General features: G+C 39.7%; 1 protein-coding gene across 2 annotated transcripts in view; it reads left to right on the forward strand.

Moving 5' to 3' along the window:
- Positions 1-20150, forward strand: part of RELN (reelin) — a 297550-nt gene that overhangs the window by 114174 nt on the left and 163226 nt on the right. For both annotated transcript variants that reach the window (XM_075081418.1, XM_075081419.1), the window contains exons 4-6: positions 6122-6192; positions 16053-16085; positions 17290-17368. In XM_075081418.1, coding sequence (XP_074937519.1) covers positions 6122-6192; positions 16053-16085; positions 17290-17368 — 183 coding nt within the window. The remainder of the gene's footprint in view (positions 1-6121; positions 6193-16052; positions 16086-17289; positions 17369-20150) is intronic.

A 20150-nucleotide genomic window follows, 5' to 3' on the forward strand; every position in this document is an offset into this window, starting at 1 on the left:
ATGAAAACCTTCCACCCAAGCACCTACCTTCTGGACCAACAGCCACAAGTGCTCTGTGCATTTTCCCTGCTGGCCCTGATGCCAATGCTGTCTCCCGGTCAGGTTTAATAAGTTGGTCTTGGCTGCTGTTGGAAGAAATTGTCACTGGAGGTTTCAGCCACGGTAAGAGACACAGGCTGAAATGCATGCCAGCCTGGCCTCTCCTCCCGCTGCGCACAGTAAATGGTCGATAAACAGCATTTGCAGATTAATGTGTTTCACACTCCCACCAAGAAGGACTGGACACACCTGCCCTGTGCACCTAATCTCCAGAAGGCTTATTCCTCATCTTGCTTTTGAATTTATTTTATTTGGAGTCCTCTTAACTAGACAGTATTTGGGAGGTGGTGGTGTATTTTTTTTAAAAAAAGACAGCAAATAATCCAGGACAAGCAGAGATGTTCATACAGATTTAATAATGCATTAAAGCCCACGTAGTTTGTTTGCCTAAAGAGGGCAGATATCTACCCTGGTGTGCTGGTTTTGTCTGGGATAGAGTTAATTCTCTTCAATGTAGCTGGTAAAGTGCCAACAGCATATTGATGCTTTAGTTGCTGTTAAGTAGCGGCTCAGTGTCGCTTCCCCTGCTCTGCCACGTGGGCAGGAGGCCGGGAGGGGCGGGGCCACGGCTGGGACAGCTGACCCCGACTGGCCAATGGGGTGTTCCTTCCGCACCATGTGACACCATGACAACAACAGTCGTGGCTTGGGGACTGATGGTGTTGGGTTGGTGGGTGGCTGCATTATGTGCTGTTGGTTTTGGTTGTTCATTCCCCTTTGCCCCTGGCCTGGGTTTCACCTCTCTCTTGTTATTCTCCTTTTCATTACATTACTGTTGTTGTTATTATTGTTTTATTTTAATTATTAAACTGTCTTTTTCTCAACCTAAGAGCTTTCTCACTTTTACCTTTCTGATCCTCTCCCTCATCCTGCTGGTGGGGGAGTGAGCGAGTGGCTGTGTGGGGCTGAGTTGCTGGCTAAACCACAACACCTGGCCTCCAGACAGTGCTGCTGTGCATCCTTTGCACATGGGGTGCAGGCAGCACACGCTGCGTCCATGAGTGTCTCAGTCCCATGTACCCTCCTGCCCTGCTGTGCTCTCCCAAGTGGACCACTTGCTTTAATATGCAGCTTGTTATTTCAAGTGTGTTAGCAATGCATGTGATTCCAATGTGAAATACAAAATACCTCAATATAAAGCCATGCAGGAATTACTGGGTGTGCATTGCTTTGTTTTCCATTGCAGTCCAGGCTCGTCAGATGCCCAGCATCGATCATCTCCCCTGCAGTGGCAGGGAGGGCGCACAGTCTGTGCTGTCTGTGGATCAGACCTGGTTTGGGGAGACAGATCTATGGGGTTTGGGAGGAACAATCTCAGCTTAGTATAGTCAGTCACTGATTTCCCTGGAGCTGGCATTGTGGATGCCACCCTAAATTTCCTCCAGTGGAAGCAGTCACAAACCATTGCATACACATATGCAGTGCAGCTGCAAGCAGCAGGTACAGGGTTAAACTCTGCTAGTGCAAGTAAAAAATAACTTAGTTTTCCTTGGTCCTGTTGAAAACCTCTTTGGAGATGTCATGAGATGGGGTATTTTACTGTAGGAAACTCGAGTCTTTTCCCAGCTCCCTCCCAAATGAATTTGCCCCAGTGCCTTCCCTTCCCAGGGAAAGGCACAGATATCAAACACCCCTGTAAGGGCAGAGTGAGGGTCAGGTGTGTGAATCCCAGAGCACAACCACATGTTGACAACTTCAGGGGAAGACGCAGGACAGGTCCTCTGCTCCTGGGAGCACAGCTCAGCATGCTGCATCTAATCAACAGGAGGCTGGAGGGATCTCTGTCTACAGGTTCATGAATGTATGCAAGTGTCTCTGCATTTTTTTTTCCAAATCACCTGGAACAATCTGTGTCATCACATAGGACAAATTGATGCTACATAGGCTATGTTCAGAGGAGTAGGCAGCACTGCACTCGAATAAAGCGTTTTAAAGCTTGTTAGTATTTGAGCAGGGTGGCACTTCAAGTCCTCTTTCACAGGTGAGAGATTATATATATTTAGAGAATCAGTAAGTTGTATTTCTTTTTTTGCTTTTCAGTGACAGACAATCTAAAAGTCCTTATTGGCACCCGATTTCAACTTGAATACTTGTGGTTTAGGAAGGAAAACTCTTTAAAGAATTGCTGTAATTGAAATGTGGAGATAGTAATGCCTTGAACTGACAGTGAGATATAATAACCTGATATAATCTTCTTGTGTTCAGACCCCTTTCTTCTTCTGTCAGCAGTTTATCTCCTCTCGCTATGTTTAAAAACACATTTTCCTCTCTTGCATAGCCCCAAGTGGACAAACGCATCTAGGCTAATAAAAGTGTGAAGTTAATATAAAGAGGAACCTTATTACCTCTAAGTTGTGCTTCCTTCCAAGGTCTCACTTACCATGTCAGGATTTTCCTGTTCCCTCCGATTTTTCTTTTATTTCTCACCCCTTTGGAAAGATTAGTTCCTAGTGAGGAATTACCTCTGGGGACACACAGACCATACATCTTACCTTTTGGCTGACTGACAGGTTAGATTTGATTAGTCACTTGCCCTTTATCTGGAAATAAATAGCATACAACGACAGAGTGGGACTATAGACTGGTGTGGAGTAACACTGATGAATAGTTAGTAAGTAGCCCCCACCTAAGCAATATTTAACTACATTAAAGACTGTACAGAAACTTTTGAAAAACAGCACAGATATCAGCTAATGAATATACAGGTCAATTCTGTTTCTCTAGTACAGTCTTTTTCAGGCATTGCCAATATTATTTTTATTACAATTACCATAAATATAATGTAGTTTTTGTACTTGAGCGTCAACATAGGGATGGATATATTCCTAGATATGCTACATATTTTTAAAAGAGAAAAATCCAAATTCACGATCCTATTCCATTAATCTCACCTGTTAGGTAGGAACAGCACCAACAATGTTCAATACCAAAAAGGTATATTTTGCACTTCTTTCTAAAAGTAGCTTAGCTCATGCATAATTGCACTGCATTATTGTCACTTTCTCCATGAATAAAGCATAAATATAGAGAGAAAACCAAGCAGATACTGGTAAACTGACAGTAGCGATACCCTTCATGATTCTCTGAAGCTGCAACGGCCAGTGCAGAACTCATGCAAATGTCCATTGCAAAACCCATGCTAATGTGAGCATATGCTGTAGGAAGCGGCGCCCTTACTGTACAGCACTGCTGTCTCCAGGGCGCAGAGCGCTCCTGCTATGGAGCAGCAATATTTGGCTCCTAGTCTGCATTATCAAGCAAGAGATGACAGACACAGGAAGATGCAGATCATTCAGCTGGCTGCTGGCTCTCTCCCCAAATCCCCCTTTTCTCACACGCATGCAGAGATCCAGTAAACAGTACACAGTTTGGTATTATTGGTATTACTTGGTCTTTGTTTGCATTCAGACATATACTTCAGCTGCCCTCTGCATGTGGTCCATGTTTTGAGAGTTTGCTCCTATCTGCCTGATAAAGGAATTTTTCGTTGCCATCGTTGTTGCGCACATCCTGAATTGTACCCTGCGCTGTTGCATAAACAGCACCTCTGAGGTCCCAGTCCACTGCTAACATAAGTTTTCCTTCTCGCTGTCTGCAAAGAGCTTTCCCTTCCACCCTGCCAGTCTGGGGAGGGGTATAAATGCTGTACAAAATACCTTCTGTGCCTTAGGTGTGGTGTTTTCTTATATGTGCCCACGACCATGGTGAGCCAGGTTTTTGCTGAAAACACGGAATTTCCACAATGGAACGTATTTGAAAAACATGTCTGTTGGTGCTGCCTTGGACCCAAAGGTGGCTGAGGGATCACCTGCCATTTCTTCTGCTGGAGGAAGTCACCAAATCTGGACCTTTTAAAGAGGCTTGGGCATGTGTTTGATTTTGGAGATTGCTTGGTCCCATTCTGACTTGTGTGCCCACATATGCCTGTAAGGAAATTTGCAGAAACCTATGTATTGATCATGGTTTCTCGCATATCCACCACAAGAGAGCTTTAAGAAATATTTTAGTTCATACTTTTAAATGAGACTTAAAGTCTCCACTGTCCTGCCTTTCTTTATGCACTGTGGCAATGTAGTTGTTTTTATGTTACTTTGTACTCAGTTTGGTCACTGGCCATGACAGCAGATGAAGAAATGCAAATGAAGAACTGTGGCATGAAGTTTTGCTGTATTTACAGAAATGTTGGAAATCCTAAAATAGTTTCCATGATGCACGTGGTAGGGACTACAAGCAAAACCTCACACTAGTAACGTGATCCTGGGACTGTGGCAAAAATACTATCACTACCAGGTGAGGCAAGGCTCCAGATTTATGTATACCTCTGAAAGTCCAAGAAGATGGAGAAAGCAACACAGCTGCTTTTCCGCAAACAGAGGAAGGGAGTGTCCTAAAAGCCCTAGGAGCATCAGGTGGCCATAGTTTTGCATTTCTGGACACACACATTGGTGTAAATAGATCTTTTCTAAATGAGCATGAAGCAAATTAGATCCCAGAGAAGTCTTAATTTACTCGTGTTTGTACTCTGACAGTTTGCAGATGGATTTTACCTTGAGGAGCCTCCATATATGAAAAATTTAATATTAGATGGTCTAGCAGCCAAGAAAAAAATTATATAATTTGACTTACAGACCATTCCTTTCTGATCTTTCCTGTCGTTTTCATAAGTAAATGAGGCATCATCCATCAGAGAGGGCACACAGCTGGCTGAAAAAACACACTCATAAAGTAGCTTTCAATGTCATACTGTTGAACTGAGAGGCTATTTCAAGGAGTTCATAGCGATCTACCTTGAGCCCATTAATACTAATTATTTTCATTACTGACTTGGAGAAAGGGTATAGAACCCTTACAAAGAGTGTGTATGGATCTAGACAGATATTCGAAGAACTTTGGCTGCAAGAATTCAGACTTCAACGGCAACGCTGGCAAATACTGAAAGATTTTGAAATCTCTGAGATAAAACTGAAGTTGTGAAGTACCACACTTAGAAAAGGGGGAAGAAATGAGCAATTTGGAATAAAGAATAACTAGCACTGTTAGCATGTCAGCTCTGTAAGGGAAAAACAAATCAAATTGCATTGTATTTGTAGCTGATTATCAGAACACAAAATGACAAATCTTTCTCCATGGTACATTAGCTGCTTTGTTAGCTGTGTGTCATTAATGGGAAATAATTATTCTTTAGACAAATCTGGTGAGACCTCAAGTATAGAAACTCTATGTACAGCTATAGGCATATCAACTCCTCAGACTGAGACCAGAGGGGACCAAGAAAACAGTACATTGGTCAGAAAGTGAATGGTTCGAAGACAGGTAATGTTAAGCTACTGAGCTTCTTACTTTGAGGGGAAAAAAAAAAAGAGAGAGAGAATTATGATTTTTTAAAAAAGAAAAAAAAAGAGAGAAGGTGATCTACTTCAGCTTGTCTGGACAATAAGTGAAATAAAAAGAATGACTTAATTGGCAGCAAACCCCAATGCAGCATACAAAGAAATTTTGTAGGGTCTCTTTTTTTTTGAGATGTTTGACAGGGGTCTGGGGCAGAGAGTTTATTTGTCTTTCCCTTTGTTTCCAGAGAGGATTTCTGGACACCCATTCAAGCTCTACATTTCTATCAGTAGCATTTAACAGTACTGTCATTGCTATGGCCTATTGGATTGTGTGACTATTAATTTCACAGAGCAGCAGCTCTGCAACCATTTCTTCTGTTCTGCACTGAGACAGGTATGCTTTCTCAGGCAGAGTGATGTGCTTGGCTTACTTTTCCTCATGGCCTTCACTGATTCCCTGTGCCAGTGCTTTTTATTACCAACTGAGCCATTTTGGTTTAGGACCTTTTCTTTTGCTATGCAGAGGAACAATGCCTACAAATTATTCTATGAATTTAAAAGAGCGTAGAAAGAAGAACACAGGAAGAAACAGAATGGGACTTCTGATTTGATTAGTCATGCATATAGATGTACATATGCATATATAAATCAGTACACTACATTATTTATTGTTGTCTTTTTTATGTTCACAGGGCTACAGCTACTCACAGGGGCCAAGTTATATTCAAGGATGCCTTAGCACAACAGCTGTGTGAACAGGGAGGTAAGACCCACCATCATATTAAAAATATCTGGCAAATGTGGATGTCCATTGTACTAGCACGCCAATGCTGCTCATCACAAAAGCTATTTTGTAGAAAACATAGTACCAGGATCTTATTTATATTCTTAAAACTGGTACTTTCTTTGGTTTCATACTTCCCATTAGCTATCTGGGAAGCTGTTCTGTCCTCTCTGCTAAACATTGGGGAACATATAAAAGTAAGAGAAAATCCTGTTGTGTTATACACTTACCTGAAATCACCCTGTAACAACAAACATTTGCTTTTTGTCAAAACCAGAAGCTGAGTTTTAACTCTCAATGTATTAACTATAAGCAAAAAATGCAATATGCCTTCAGCAAAAGCTTTGTTTGCCATCTAGCTCACACATATCTCTGTGACAAACCTGCCTTCCCATTTTTTGAAAGTAGGCCATCAAATTTTTTCCTATCACCTGCAACATTTGATCATTTTTATAGCTAAACAAAATGTTTGACTTACACAAACTTTAAAAACCTAATTGTTTCCACAGCTTATCATATATATCCTTTTGATGAATAACCTAAAAATAAATGTCCTGTTGTCAGCTGTTGTCTACAAACAGTATGCTGCTTTGAACCTGCTTCATTAAAACAGTGGGAAGTAGAGAAGGTATCCATCATTTTTGCTACAGGAGAGAAAGGAATTTCTGTGCTGATCCAGTTTTCTCTGCAGAATTCCAGTGATATTTCCATGTGAAAAGAGACATGGGCCAAACAGTCTAAAATAATTATTTCAGTATTAACAAACAAAAGAATATCCCCCAAAATACATCTTTTTGGGACATTAGAACTACAGGGTTTTTTTCCTATGAGTTGGGAGTATCTGTGCAATGGCTTTTGCAACTAGAAGCGGTTGAGCATTATGTCAGGGGCATATATTGTTATTCATATAAGGTATGAATAGTGCCTCCATGATAATAAGGGAAAAGTATTTAATTTTCTCATTTCAGTATTTGAGTTTTCAGTATTTTAAAATTTCAGTGGAAAGTAGGAAGGGGGATGCAGAGAGTTCCCTGAAGGTGTTACCTAGCAAGCTAGGAAGTTAGTTATATTTTGAATTAAGTAGAAAATCAGAAGGGAGTCTTATAATGACCTGGATGGAAGGTGATTGGGCCAGGCATGTATCAGTATTTTTGCTCTATAGAAGTCAAAAACATTTGGAGAAATTACCAAAATGCATTTTGTATTCAGAACAGGAGATAAATTGTACCCCCATAATGTGGGTGTGGAAGAGTAGTGTTTTGGTGACTGGTATAGGCAGTTTGGGAACAGAAGTACTGTCAGGAACACCGTTTGGGATGTTCTAAGGAGGATGGTGAGGATATCTCACACAGGCTACTCACTGGATGGACACAGGTCAAGAATGGAAAAATCAATATGCAGAGTCATCAGCATAAAATGGGAAAAAGCTGCATAAGCAGATGAAACTCTCCAAAGCATGGCTGCGTGGTGAGCGCACCACGGCCAAAGGCAGTCTGTGGTGGCCAGAACAGGCAAGGAAAGGAGAAGGAAGTAAAAGATATATTGATGACAGAGTGATAGAGAGCCAGGCAGCTGGCAGTGACCAGCCCAATGAAAGCTACATGCAAGCAAGCTGAAAAGAAATATATGACTATCAGTGTCAGAACTGGCAGCATGGTCAAGGAGAATATGGGCAAAGCAACAAGATTTCTCCATGCTAGAAGAACATACCTTGATAAGCAGAGACTAGTGAGTAGAAATCCATCCATACAGTCCTTTCTTCAGACATGCTGTACCAGGATTTCTTAGTAGGATACTTGGCAGCAGGAATTGTAGTTCTTTCACCCTTTTCTCCTTTACATTTCTCCAACTTCGGAGCGTAAGCTAACCTCAAATCACCATTTTAGCAATACTTATGTTGGTTAGACCAAAAAGTCATTATGCTACTGTGTGCTATTCCTGAGTTCACAGGGACTCTAAGAAAATGGCATTTGTGTATCAGTTGTGTGTAGAGAATAAAAGGCTCTGAGATGTGCCACCCCTGGGCCTTCACTGGCTGCTCAGCCATGACAGTCCCTTTGCCTTCTCCTCCCACTCAACCACTGATAGCCACGTCCTGCACTGCTTCCCTGAAATGACTTCCAGCTTCCCCACCTTGTTGCAGTCTCCTGTATCCTCATGACTTTTGTGTTACCTGTGATTGTCCCATCAGTTGTCTTTGCTTTATACAGTCAATTCAGACTTTGTGGATTTGTGTCTTCTAAAATATTTGATGTCATTGTGGTAACTCTGCAAACATCAGGTTTGACTTAGTCAAGGATCAAGAGGTACTGTTTTATAAGCAGTTCACAGTGTATGACAACCATGTAATTAATCATCATATTTCCCTATAATACTGATGTGCAAGCTTCTCAGAGGCTCTCTTGGTCCTTCTCTGTGCTTTACTGTGTTCAGTTTTGGGTCCCTCAGTACAAGAAGGACATTGAGGTGTTGGAGTGTGTCCAGAGAAGGGCAACAAAGCTGGTGAAGGGTCTGGAGCACAAGTCTGATGAGGAGCGGCTGAGGGAAGTGGGTTTGTTTAGCCTGGAGAAAAGGATGCTGAGGGGAGACCTTATCGTGCTCTACAGCTACCTGAAAGGTTGTAGTGAGGTGGATGTTGGTCTCTTCTCCCAAGTAACAAGTGACAGGACAAACGGAAATGGCCTCAAGGTGTGCCACAGGAGGTTTAGATTGGATATTAGGAAAAATTTCTTCACCAGAAGGGTTGTCAAGCACTGGAACAGGCTGCCCAGGGAAGTGGTTGAGTCACCATCCCTGGAGGTATTTTAAAGATGTAGATGTGGCGCTTGAGGATATGGTTTAGTGGGTGACTTGGCAATGCTACATTAACGGTTGGACTTGATGACCTTAAAGGTCTTTTCCAACCTAAATGATTCTATGATTCTGTGATTCTCCCAGATTTTTATCCTCAACAAGGCTTCTCTCCCCTTAGTTTCCTAGATTGGCCGCAGTTTTCCTGACCCAGATAGTCAACCACTCTATTGCCTATTGCCCTTCGTCCTGTCCATTCCAGCACCAGGCTCTCCTCTGCCCTTTTGTTCTTATTTCTTCAGCAGACAATGTGCATTGCGTTACTCCCCCTAACCAGTGCGTACTATTATAGCTCTTATACTGTTAGGATTAATTTTCCTATTCAAATAAAAGATGCTTTCTTGAAGCAAACCTCACTTTTATTCCATGAAGACAATCACAGTTTCATCAATACTATTAATGTAAACAAAGGATTCTTTCAGAAAGAATTAGTGAATGTATTTAGGAGTAAATATCATATTAAGATATACACAAAAGAGCAAGACAGATTGACATACATGAGGTTTTATGGTCTGTTTATAGCCCTAAATATCACTATACTGAAATACTATGGTAAATGATGTGACATATTAAGTAAAGAAAATAAAACCACAGGGCAACTTCATAGATTTATTACAGGATATCTTTTTATTAAGTATATTAACTGGAGATGATATCAGACTTCATAATAACTAGTACAAAGGATATACATGGAGCAAGGAATCTCAGAAATCATATTCACTGTGGCTGTCCACCCTCAGATGTGTATTAGTAAATCCTAATAGAGTTAATGGGATCTGTGAAGTGAAAGGAAAGTGTAGTTCTTATTTTGAAAAGAATTAGAGGATGATGAAGGGCAGCATTAAGGGATGGCAATGCCAAACAAGCAGCCCTATGTATAATGTAATGGAATAAGGAATGATGCCATAGGGAAAGACCAAGGAAAGTAAAATAATTGCTCCAAAAGCTGTGTGTTCAGCATATAATAAATATTTTAGGAAGTTAGAGAGATCCGTGAGAATTTAGGTAAACTTTAAAATTTATAAGAATTTTATTTGATATTGAAGAAAGGAGACAAAGTTATCATCCAGCATAACTAGCCAAGAAAACAGAAACTGTATAAACTAAGAGAGAAAAAATAGATGTCTTATAGATACTTTTAAGGACAAATAAAGATGTTAATGACTGATGGTATTCTTGCCATTAATATCTTTAATTAGCAATATCTTTAACTTGTTGACTTAATAGCAAAATAAATGGAAAATAAGGTAAACTTATTATTGTGCAGATTGATTCATGTTTATTCCTGGCTTGAGTAGAACTAAAATCATACATTAATAAACAGTAGCATACTTGAAATGGAGCTGGCAGACCCAGCTGCATTGCACTGTAGAACTCAAGAGTTTAGCTTTGTATGAAAACAGCAATGCTGCTGGGAGGAACAGCTCGTGGTGCAGCTGACACTCATGTCTCACAACCCCGCCTGCCTTTACTGCATCAAGTAGTTTTAAAGGGTTAAAGAGACCATGTTCCTGGTACATTCTGTAACTTTGGACCAGTGCTAATGTTCTTTGGAATAAAGACCATACTGGGAGATTTGTGAGCACGTAATCTGGTTCTGACTGACCCGAGAAGAATCTCTGAACAGTAAAACCTAAGAGACGGAAAAGATGAAGGATATTGTTCCCTCATAATGCAAAATCATTCCTTCAGCATAGTTCCCAGAATTTTATATCATCTCATACTCAATGCCACAAATTATAGTATTTGGATTCCTTTCTTAAGAAACCACTCTATGGTCTGACAGATGTCTCCGTATGAAAATTCCTCAGAATTGGCCCAGTCTCTCTTTTATTTGATAGCTTCTGCCCAAATGTTTGTGGAAGACCTTTTATGCGTATTTTATACCTTGTAAATGTGGATTTAAGACCACTCTGAAAAAAATGCAAAACAGATTGCAGGCTCTCAGGCTTGAGCAGAGCAGTATTTTACAGAACAGAAGACTGGAGTTCAGAGCTGACGTATTGTTCCCTGGCTTATGTGTCAGTGAGAATAATGCAGCCCTCGGGCAACACACTGCCTCTCTCTAGGGGGATGTTCAGCCTCTATCATTCAATAGCAATTTTGTTTACTCATATAAAGAAAGTATTGGCAGGAGTCTAAATAAAAGCATTAATTTTCTTTTTCATCTTCATCTGGCTGCTAATGACAAGGAGATTAGACTTTTTCATAATCTGCAAAATAGAATATACCTCTCTCCACATCTCATTTGCAATGAATTGATGAGCAACAGCTAATGGATGCTGGCTGTTGAACTCTGAGCAAGGTGTTTGTCTGGAAGCATTTGAGCATTTGTGTTTCTGTAATTCAGTTTTCCTTTATATTAAAAAAAAAGTTCAGAGTTCTGAGAAGAAAAGAAAAACTAGTCTATTTATTTTCCAGTGCATTTTAAGAATATTTTCTTATGCTGTATTCCCTACCTATCCCTGTACACTGGCTTGACTCCACAGATCTATGGAATATGGGTGTTATGCTTGCATTATGCTAGCTCTTTTTAACTGAATGGAGACTAGTTTTGCTTAACAGTTAACTACTACCATGCTTAATGATTTTGGTTCTTATTTTCCCACTGACATCAGGACCATCACCAAATCTTGTTTCCCTCCTCATATTCCAGCTCCTCTATCTGAAGATGACATTCCCTTCCCACTTCTCTCGTATTTCCCTCCCTTCCAGTTTAATCAAAATGGCATATTTTTCTATTGGTTTAACCTTTCAGTAGCCTTACTTCATCCACAGAAAATTTTAACCTTTTACTCCAAAAGATGCCTTCATTCTCCCTCATCCCATTGACACAGAGGCCCACAATGACCCCATTGACTTCTGAATTCCCTATTACTTTCCTCAAGTTTCTCACGCTTCCAGTTTGACTGTGGCCTTTCTCTCTCTGAATTACTCTGTATTGTGTACTTTATTCTGTGCTTTTTCTTACCAAAGGGATTGCCTTGTCTTACAAGGCAAGCATCCTACATTTCCTTACATTTTCTCGTATTGTATTTGCTCATGCCTCTTAGATGGTGAACTCTGTTGAGCTCTGTTTCCATTCTTTGCTTAGTACAATTTATCTCTTGTAAGGCTCTATATACCCAGGGTGCTAGTTAAAAAATCAAAAAATAAATTCATTTAATTTACTTCTTTAAAAATAAATTACATTCTTATTCAAGCTACAATGCATTTTGGAGCCTCACAAATACTGATTTTAAATTTAAAACCATCCCAACCAGTGCCTAAGGAACATCTAAGAAAGTGAACCATAGTTTAAATATGAACGAAGATGGCCTTTTTTTTCCCCTCTTACTCTGAAGTTTTGTATAATTCTTTTTAATTGTAAATGTTTTATATCTTTCCCTTGTATAGCTACTCTGCAGCATAACTTTTTTTTAACTTTACCATGTTATGCAAGGAAGCTTTGTTTGACTTCAGCCATACTGTATGGCCTACAGTACAATTCATATTGTCTTAAAACAAGTAGTTCTGTAAATTGATAAAAAAGGTACATCTGAAAATATTTCAAAACTGCTGAAGTTGTTTTCATGTGATGTTCTAAATTTCTATTATTTCTATTATTCTGGGGACCTTAACCACAATACTTGAAGATCAACACAGGGCTGTTTTGCAATGAAATATAAAATGTGATACAGAGATTATACATAAGAAGATTAAAGTCTAGGTTTGTCACTTATTAAATGGTACCTTCACAGTCTTTTGTCATATTCAGCTGTGGAATTTGAATTACAAAATTAGATTAAGGAATACCTGAGGCAAAAATGCTTGGGCTTCTCAGATCCTATAGAGATTTGGGAAACATAACCCCTCCTCAACATAAAGTCTTTATTTATAAGAACAACCTTTTGTCCAAAATTAAGTGTTTGCTTAAGTCCACCTTTAGTATTTTTAAAATGAGTGATCAGTAGCACTAGTATGTATCTTAGAATCACAGAATCATAGAATAGTTTAGGTTGGAAGGCACCTTTAGAGGCCACCTAGTCCAACCCCCCTGCTGTGAGCAGGGACATCTTCAACTAGATCAGGTTGCTCGGAGCCCCGTCCAACCTGACCTTGAATGTTTCCAGGGTTGGGGCATCTGCCACCTCTCTGGGCAACCTGTGCCAGTGTTTCACCACCCTCATTGTAAAAAATTTCTTCCTTATATCTAGTCTGAATCAATCTTTTTTCAGTTTAAAACCATTACCCCTTGTCCTATCAAAACAGGTCCTACTAAAACTTTTGTCTCCATCTTTATTATAAGTCCCCTTCAAGTACTGAAAGGCTGCAGTAAGGTCTCCCTGGTATCTGCACAATTTCCTTCATTTCAGTCCATTGGTAAGCAGCTTTGCTTTGCACAACACCATGCATACAACTGAAGAGGTGTTTTAGGAAAAATTCTTGGATCCCAATTTCCTTTAATCAAATAAACAGCTGTTATATAAAAAATGTTGAAGTCAAAGGAGTCTGCAAATTTAAAGACTCCAAGTTTGTGCTATACCTGTGCCTTTTGGCTGAATGCTGAAATTTTGCATAAAAACTTCAGAAAGTATCATTAGTGATTGTGTGTATCCTGGGCTGGACTGCCTTCCACAGAAATCCTCTTCCACAGAGCAATGCCAAGTGACCTGGGAGGAACGACAATCTTGTCTTTTGTTTTCATTTCAGTCCTGAACTGCTCCTGTTGGAGAGGAAGGTCTCTTTCAGTTGAGTTACTTTCAAGGGCTAATGAACTTTGCTTGGCAAACTAATGAGTCTGCCCATGGTGTGGCCTGACGTGACCATCGTCCTCATAGATGAGCACTAGACAAGTGGCTTTCAGCCACACCTGTCCTTGCAGCGGGTCATCCCTTAGTGATGATCTGGAGCTAACAAAAAGGGGTAATGCAGAGCAACAGAGACAAATGTCTTATTTTAAGCTTAACCTCTTTCGACACCAGGAATATTTCAAATCCCATGCCATAATGTACTTCTCCTACAGGCAAAATCCAGAACAACCTGCATTGCTTGATCTGGGAAACAATTCAGTTAATACAACTTAATCCATTTCTTCTGTGCAAGGAGTCTGTAAAAGTCTTCTAGAGAAATTTATACAAGCCTCCATAAAGAAAAACAATGCTTGGACTGCAAGGGACAAATGCAGTCTTTCCCTGTGTAGTACCCACCAGTGCAGCCCAGCGTTATCCTGGATGCAGTGCCAAGCTTGATGTGCAACTGGAGTTGTATTACTCCAGATTTGGTACTGTCATGATGAGAGGCCTTGGCCATTGCTTAAGTCATTATTGGCATTTCTTCTGGGGAAGACAAGACGGCATTGGTAAGTTTCTTGTATGAAAATGCAGCAAGTTAGCTACATAAAGAAAAAAAAACCATTTAATATTTCTGCATGTCTGAAATATCTATTTAGCATCAAACTCTCGAGAGTGCCTTTGCTCTTTGCTGCAGTAAAGTTTTCAGTGGTTCTGTGGTTGTTTTCGGTGTTGTCTATATATGTATAAGGTTACTGGATGGAGTAAAAGCTGATAGTTTTCTAAATTGTAAGTCAGTTAAATTAAAGGTTCCTGTCTAAGCTAAATCCAGACTGCTTGCCATTCTTTTCTGTTCTGTAGATACCTCAGTTGTTTCTTGCTCAGTCTTTTTAATCACCAACTTCCCCATGAAACACTGCAGTTTCATTACAGAATGTCATGCCTCCATGCAAACCCAGTGCTAAAGGAGACAGCAGGAAGAGAAAAACTAAAGTCTTGAGATTTGTGTTGGACTTTCTATTCAAATGACTATGTGTGAGGGCTCTACACAGATTGCTGCATTCATTTTTATGTTTATTTTTAATCTATTTTTCGTTTGTCAGATGTTATGACAGAAATTGCAGTACTTCAGCAATTTTTTGCGAATATGCTGAAGAAATCAGGAGTACTTATACAATTTAGGTCACTGCCCAACAAGAAACACAGAATCATCAAAAGAATCCTAGCTTAAAAAATTCTCTTTTTTTGGTCTTCTATTTACTAAAGTAAAAAATACAGCTAGAAATATAGCTGCACAGGTAATGTACTGAGAGGAAGAAGAGGTAGCTGTTCCCCAGGAGCTTACTTAAATGCACTCTTTTTGCCTCTGTGAACAAAGTGTAACTTACTCTGGATTTAAGATCAGGCAAGGCTATGGATGTGGTAGCTACCATGGACTATCTAGCGTACTGTGTAGCTTCCTGCTAGGCTTCCCCATATTTCTTATGTAGCTGGGCCCTTTCAGATCCATTCTGTTTTCATTTGTGTAATGTTACACTGAGACTCCTGTTGCAAAGTGTTAGGAGAAGACTATTTAATAAAGATTTTTCATTTCACACACATGCCCCTCATGCTTTGTCATTACAATATTCTACTGTTTCTTGGAAGACAAAGACCTACTGGGGAATTGATTCAGCAATGCGTGTAAAAACGTGCTTTAGAATAAGTGTTTGATTCAGTGATTTGTGGAGTCAATCTGTTACTTGTTGCCCTTGGAATATTAGGATTTTTTTTCTCCCAACAATATACCCAGTAAAATGTTGTCCAGTGCAGTATAAATGGTCAAAATGTGGCTTTTTTGCCTCACCTAGACTATTTCTTTTGTTCAGCCTAATTCCGACTGTCTGTCAATCACTGAATTACTGAATCTTAATCCAAATAATTTCTCATAATATCTCATAATCTTAGGCTAGAAGTAATCTTTCTTACCTGGCTGTACAGCCATTTCTGTCTTTCATTTATTATTGATGCTTATTTTAATTAAAGAATTTTTTTTTTCTTTCCTATTATATTTGTATAACTTTCAGTGTGTATCACAGTTTTCCTATTATCTGTAGGGATAGTTAACTAAGAGAACATGTACTGTACAATCTGTTTTATGCTGAATCGATTTTTAATGCTGCAGTTAAGCCCTGATCATCAAGATATTCATGCATTGTGTGTCTTTGTTCTCCGCAGCCCCGACAGAAGCTCCCTTACATCCTCACCTAGGTAGGTGATTTGTCATTTTTATTACTAAAACTCAGAATCACTAACTTTATTATAATATAAACAATCTATAAGGCCATATGAAACTAGCTCTGGGGAATTCAAATAAAAATGAGACTCATATAAAATGAATCAAATTATGTCTAATTCTGATTAGTTGTTTTTCAATTGTGATTTTTATTGCTGTTTATTTATTACCTTTGAGCCCTTGCAGTGTGGGTATATCATGCTGCGGAGCTTTTCTTCCTAGCTATGTATTAGAGCATCTGTTTGCACGAGGACCTGTAACCCCCAGAGAAGGACAGCACCGTCACACCAGTGCTGAATTGCTGGGAGGAAGGTTTTGTCCCAGTGCACCTCTAAGACACACCCAGGAGCAGGGCACTGCTCCAGCTCTCCAAGCTGGGCACGGAGCAAGCAGCAAAGCCCCAGCCCTGCACCCACCAACCCATGCGTTGCAAGTTGATTAGTCCAGAACAGATTCTGGCATCTTTGCCTAATTTGAATAGCAGGTGGCAGTCACTGCGCTCATTTAAAGGAAGTATCTGTAGAGAAGGTCTAATACAAACGCAGGTGCCAAAGTTTTGGGATTTGGGTTTCTTTTGGTCCTCGTACATGAAAGATACAGCAAGTCTTCGTGGAAAGTTGGATTCCAGAGCTTGCAGACCAGTGGTTAAAAACATTTGTATAACATAACTCACAGTTTGTATTCCTTAAATGAGCTGGCCTTTACTAACAGCTCCACTGATAGCAGCAGAGAAGTTCCAATGAGCTCATGGATTTTTGCTTTTGAGTTATCCAAATGAACCCCCTGACTGGTACACTCACTAGGGCATCTCATCCCTCCTTGGGCCAGTGCTTCCAAAATCTGGATTTGGAGGGATTTTTTTCTGAACGCTCAGAGCAACGAACAAGGTGGAACAAAATATCTTAAAACATTTAGGATGTACTCGATGACTGCATCTTTTCGTAGCCATCACATTTTGGTAACAGATTAGGAGGTAGCTTAATTTTATGTAGTACTATGATCCAGAGTAAGCAAAAAAAGCCGTCACTGAGAAAACCCTGCTTTTGTAACTAGAACACTTTAAAAAGCTGATTTCCCCATTTTACAATGCATTATTTTAGCTTTAGGTGAGGCAACACTTAGAAAGCCCTGGATGATTACACTGGATTTTTTTCATATAATGCTTTCTTTTCTTTGTAGCTGAAATGCACAGTGACAGCATTATCCTACGAGATGACTTTGACTCTTACCATCAGCAAGAATTGAATCCTACCATGTGGTGAGTTTCAGACTTCTGCTTTCCCTTATATACATTTGAGCAAATTAAAACATTTTGGTTATTATAGTGAAGCATTTGTATTATATTAATTCCTAGACACCTCAGCTCACATTGGTGTAAGCTTATGTGTGTCTTTGCTCCATTAGGACCTGAATATATTCATTTATTAATTAATTGATTAATGAGTGATTGAGAAATTCTAATCCCATTGAATGACAAATTCTCATTTATTTCAGATTTTGAATTCATCAAAAAATAGAAAGTCAGAATAAAACTAGAATTAAATACTTCCATCTAATTTTCAGCTGCTGAAAATGTTTATGGTTGAATTTTTTCTTTTTTTTATAGAAGGCAAATTTTCAAAACTTTTGTATTGTATAGGAAAGAAAACCCTTTCCTTCCCAGCTTTGCACAGCAACTCCCAATTGCTAGGTTTTTCTCATTCAACAGGATCCCTGAGTAGGGTCGTTCGTATTATCACAGTTTATGTCTGAAACAGCAAGCACAGGTTGTTATCATTCTTTAACTGGTTGATGCTGTTGGAGAAGCTCAGGACACCACATGCATAATAGGCAAGTACGATTTAGGATAGGTCAGGCTGAAGATTTATTAACTATGACCATGGTGAGAGAGCACTTGGACAGCATCTCCCCCTTTGCTCCTACGTTCTCTGCCAAGTGATTGCGGAGGTCCAACCCATACACTGTTTCAGAAAAGAAAGAAAGAGGGGAGGTTAAACAATAATTTCAAAGTTAATAAAGCCAAGTACCCATCCTTGGGAGGGATGGACTCCTGAAGCTGCTGCCACAGTTCCAAGGACTCCAACAGTAAATAAAAGGACAATATGGAGAGATGGCTGTTGGTGGAGCCTATGGGAGTGGCACACCCACTGTTACCTTAGCTCAGAAGTGGGGAGTCGGAAGACTCCAACAGACTGTTAGCTTTTAGTCAAAAAGAATGTTCTTTTAGCAAAGACAGCCGTTAGCCAGACCTCTCAGTCTTAAATATTAATAATTTTACTACCACAACGATCACAATGATAGATTACCATTTCATATGATATATATATGTACATCACAAAAGAGGAAGTCATAGGTCTCTTGTACAAACTGATTCTGTTCTGTACAGTTCTGTACAGAACATTTCTACTGGTCATACTGTACCCAGATAAACACATCTATCAGTCTTAACATGAAGTTTTGAAGGTTGGAGTCTCCTTTTTTTTATATATGTTTGTTACTGAGTTTTCTATTCCTTCCAATCCTATTTCAAAAATATAACTGATTTTATTGACTTAATTCATACAAGACAGAAATATTTTACTGCATTAGTTTATCTTGTTCAAACAAATTCTTGATGAGCATTTAGCAGTTACCTGCATTTTTTTTTGTTAGGAATACACACATTATGTGAAATCTGACTTAATTTTCCTTTTTATTAAGGCCTGTCACAGTTTTCCATCTGTGCAAGTCTTTCACAGTTTCACAATCTTACATAAAAAGATTATGGTTTATGGAATTTTATGGATATTTTTCTTTTGCACATACTTACTGTAATATGTGCCTACTATTTCTCCTCCTTTTGTTCCTTCTGTATCATCTCTTTAAATGTTTTTCTGGATGGATGCATTAAGGACCTGGAATACTGTTATATTAAAAAAACCTCTTTCTTTATGGGAATGAATAGATCAAGGACTCTTAATGGGTTACAGAATAGCTGCCAAGGTAGATAGCTTTAGCAGCAGTGTGTTAAATGGACTTGAGTGGAAAGAAATGAGAGGAGGCATTATTTCTCTGCAGATGACTCATAACTCACAGAGGGCCTGTCTGCTGGGAGCCTCCGTAATTTATTTATCCATTGCTCTGTTATCTTTAAATTCATCCTTGCTTTATAGAAGTCTCAAAGAGGAATTTCAGACTAAAAGAGCCTCCAGTTTCTTGCTCCTTTTGTCCCCAAGATTTGGATTTGGTCCCCCTGGAATAACTTTGACCCACCTTGGTTGGTGGGTCAGTGCACTGAGGTGTGTACTGGGAGAGGAAGTCCCAAAACTGACCGCACCCAGATTTTCCTGTAATAGCAGCAGAAAGCCGATATCTTCAGCAACGCTAAATAAAAGTGGAGCACAATAATGAGGTGTCATGAGCTTTTCTGCATAAAGTATTTCTACAGTAGCTCTGCCTCCAGTGAAGACACACTTAGTGACAGAAAGCTCATTCTCATTTGATTGTCAAGTGGGAGTTAAATCAGGGATTAATAGCAGTTTACGCCATCCACCCTAAAATTGCATTTTTTCCCCTGGCAGCTGCTAAAATCCCATCTTTACCACAAACAATTGTGGTAACTGATAGAGCAATATTTCCAGCCCTGCTCAGTCGCTGGTCTGCTGTGCTCAGAGTGTGCGGTAGCAGCTGCCTTGTGTGCACCGATACTCCAGCAGTGCTGTGTCACCAGGGGCCAGTTAGACTAAGCCACTCTAAATAATTTCTGAAATAATTATTTCTGTAAAGATGAAAAGAGAAGTGTTTGCATTTTTCTATGATCTTTTCTTCCCAAATCCTATATAACTCTGGCTTGGATGTGATTAGCATTGTCCCACGCCTCCTGATCCCCTTTCTGGCATGTGCAGCTCTGGCAGAGACGTACAGTCCAAGTGCACAAGCAAAGCATTTTATAGCTTCTGTGTGTGTCTAATGTTATGAGTCTCAGCAGAGCCCATGTGTCACTCCATTGCTGGGAGAGGCCTCACATCAAATAACTATTTTGCACAAGGGCACTGTATGAT

This window comes from Phalacrocorax aristotelis, chromosome 1 (assembly GCF_949628215.1).
Source record: "Phalacrocorax aristotelis chromosome 1, bGulAri2.1, whole genome shotgun sequence".
NCBI classification, from domain to species: domain Eukaryota; kingdom Metazoa; phylum Chordata; class Aves; order Suliformes; family Phalacrocoracidae; genus Phalacrocorax; species Phalacrocorax aristotelis.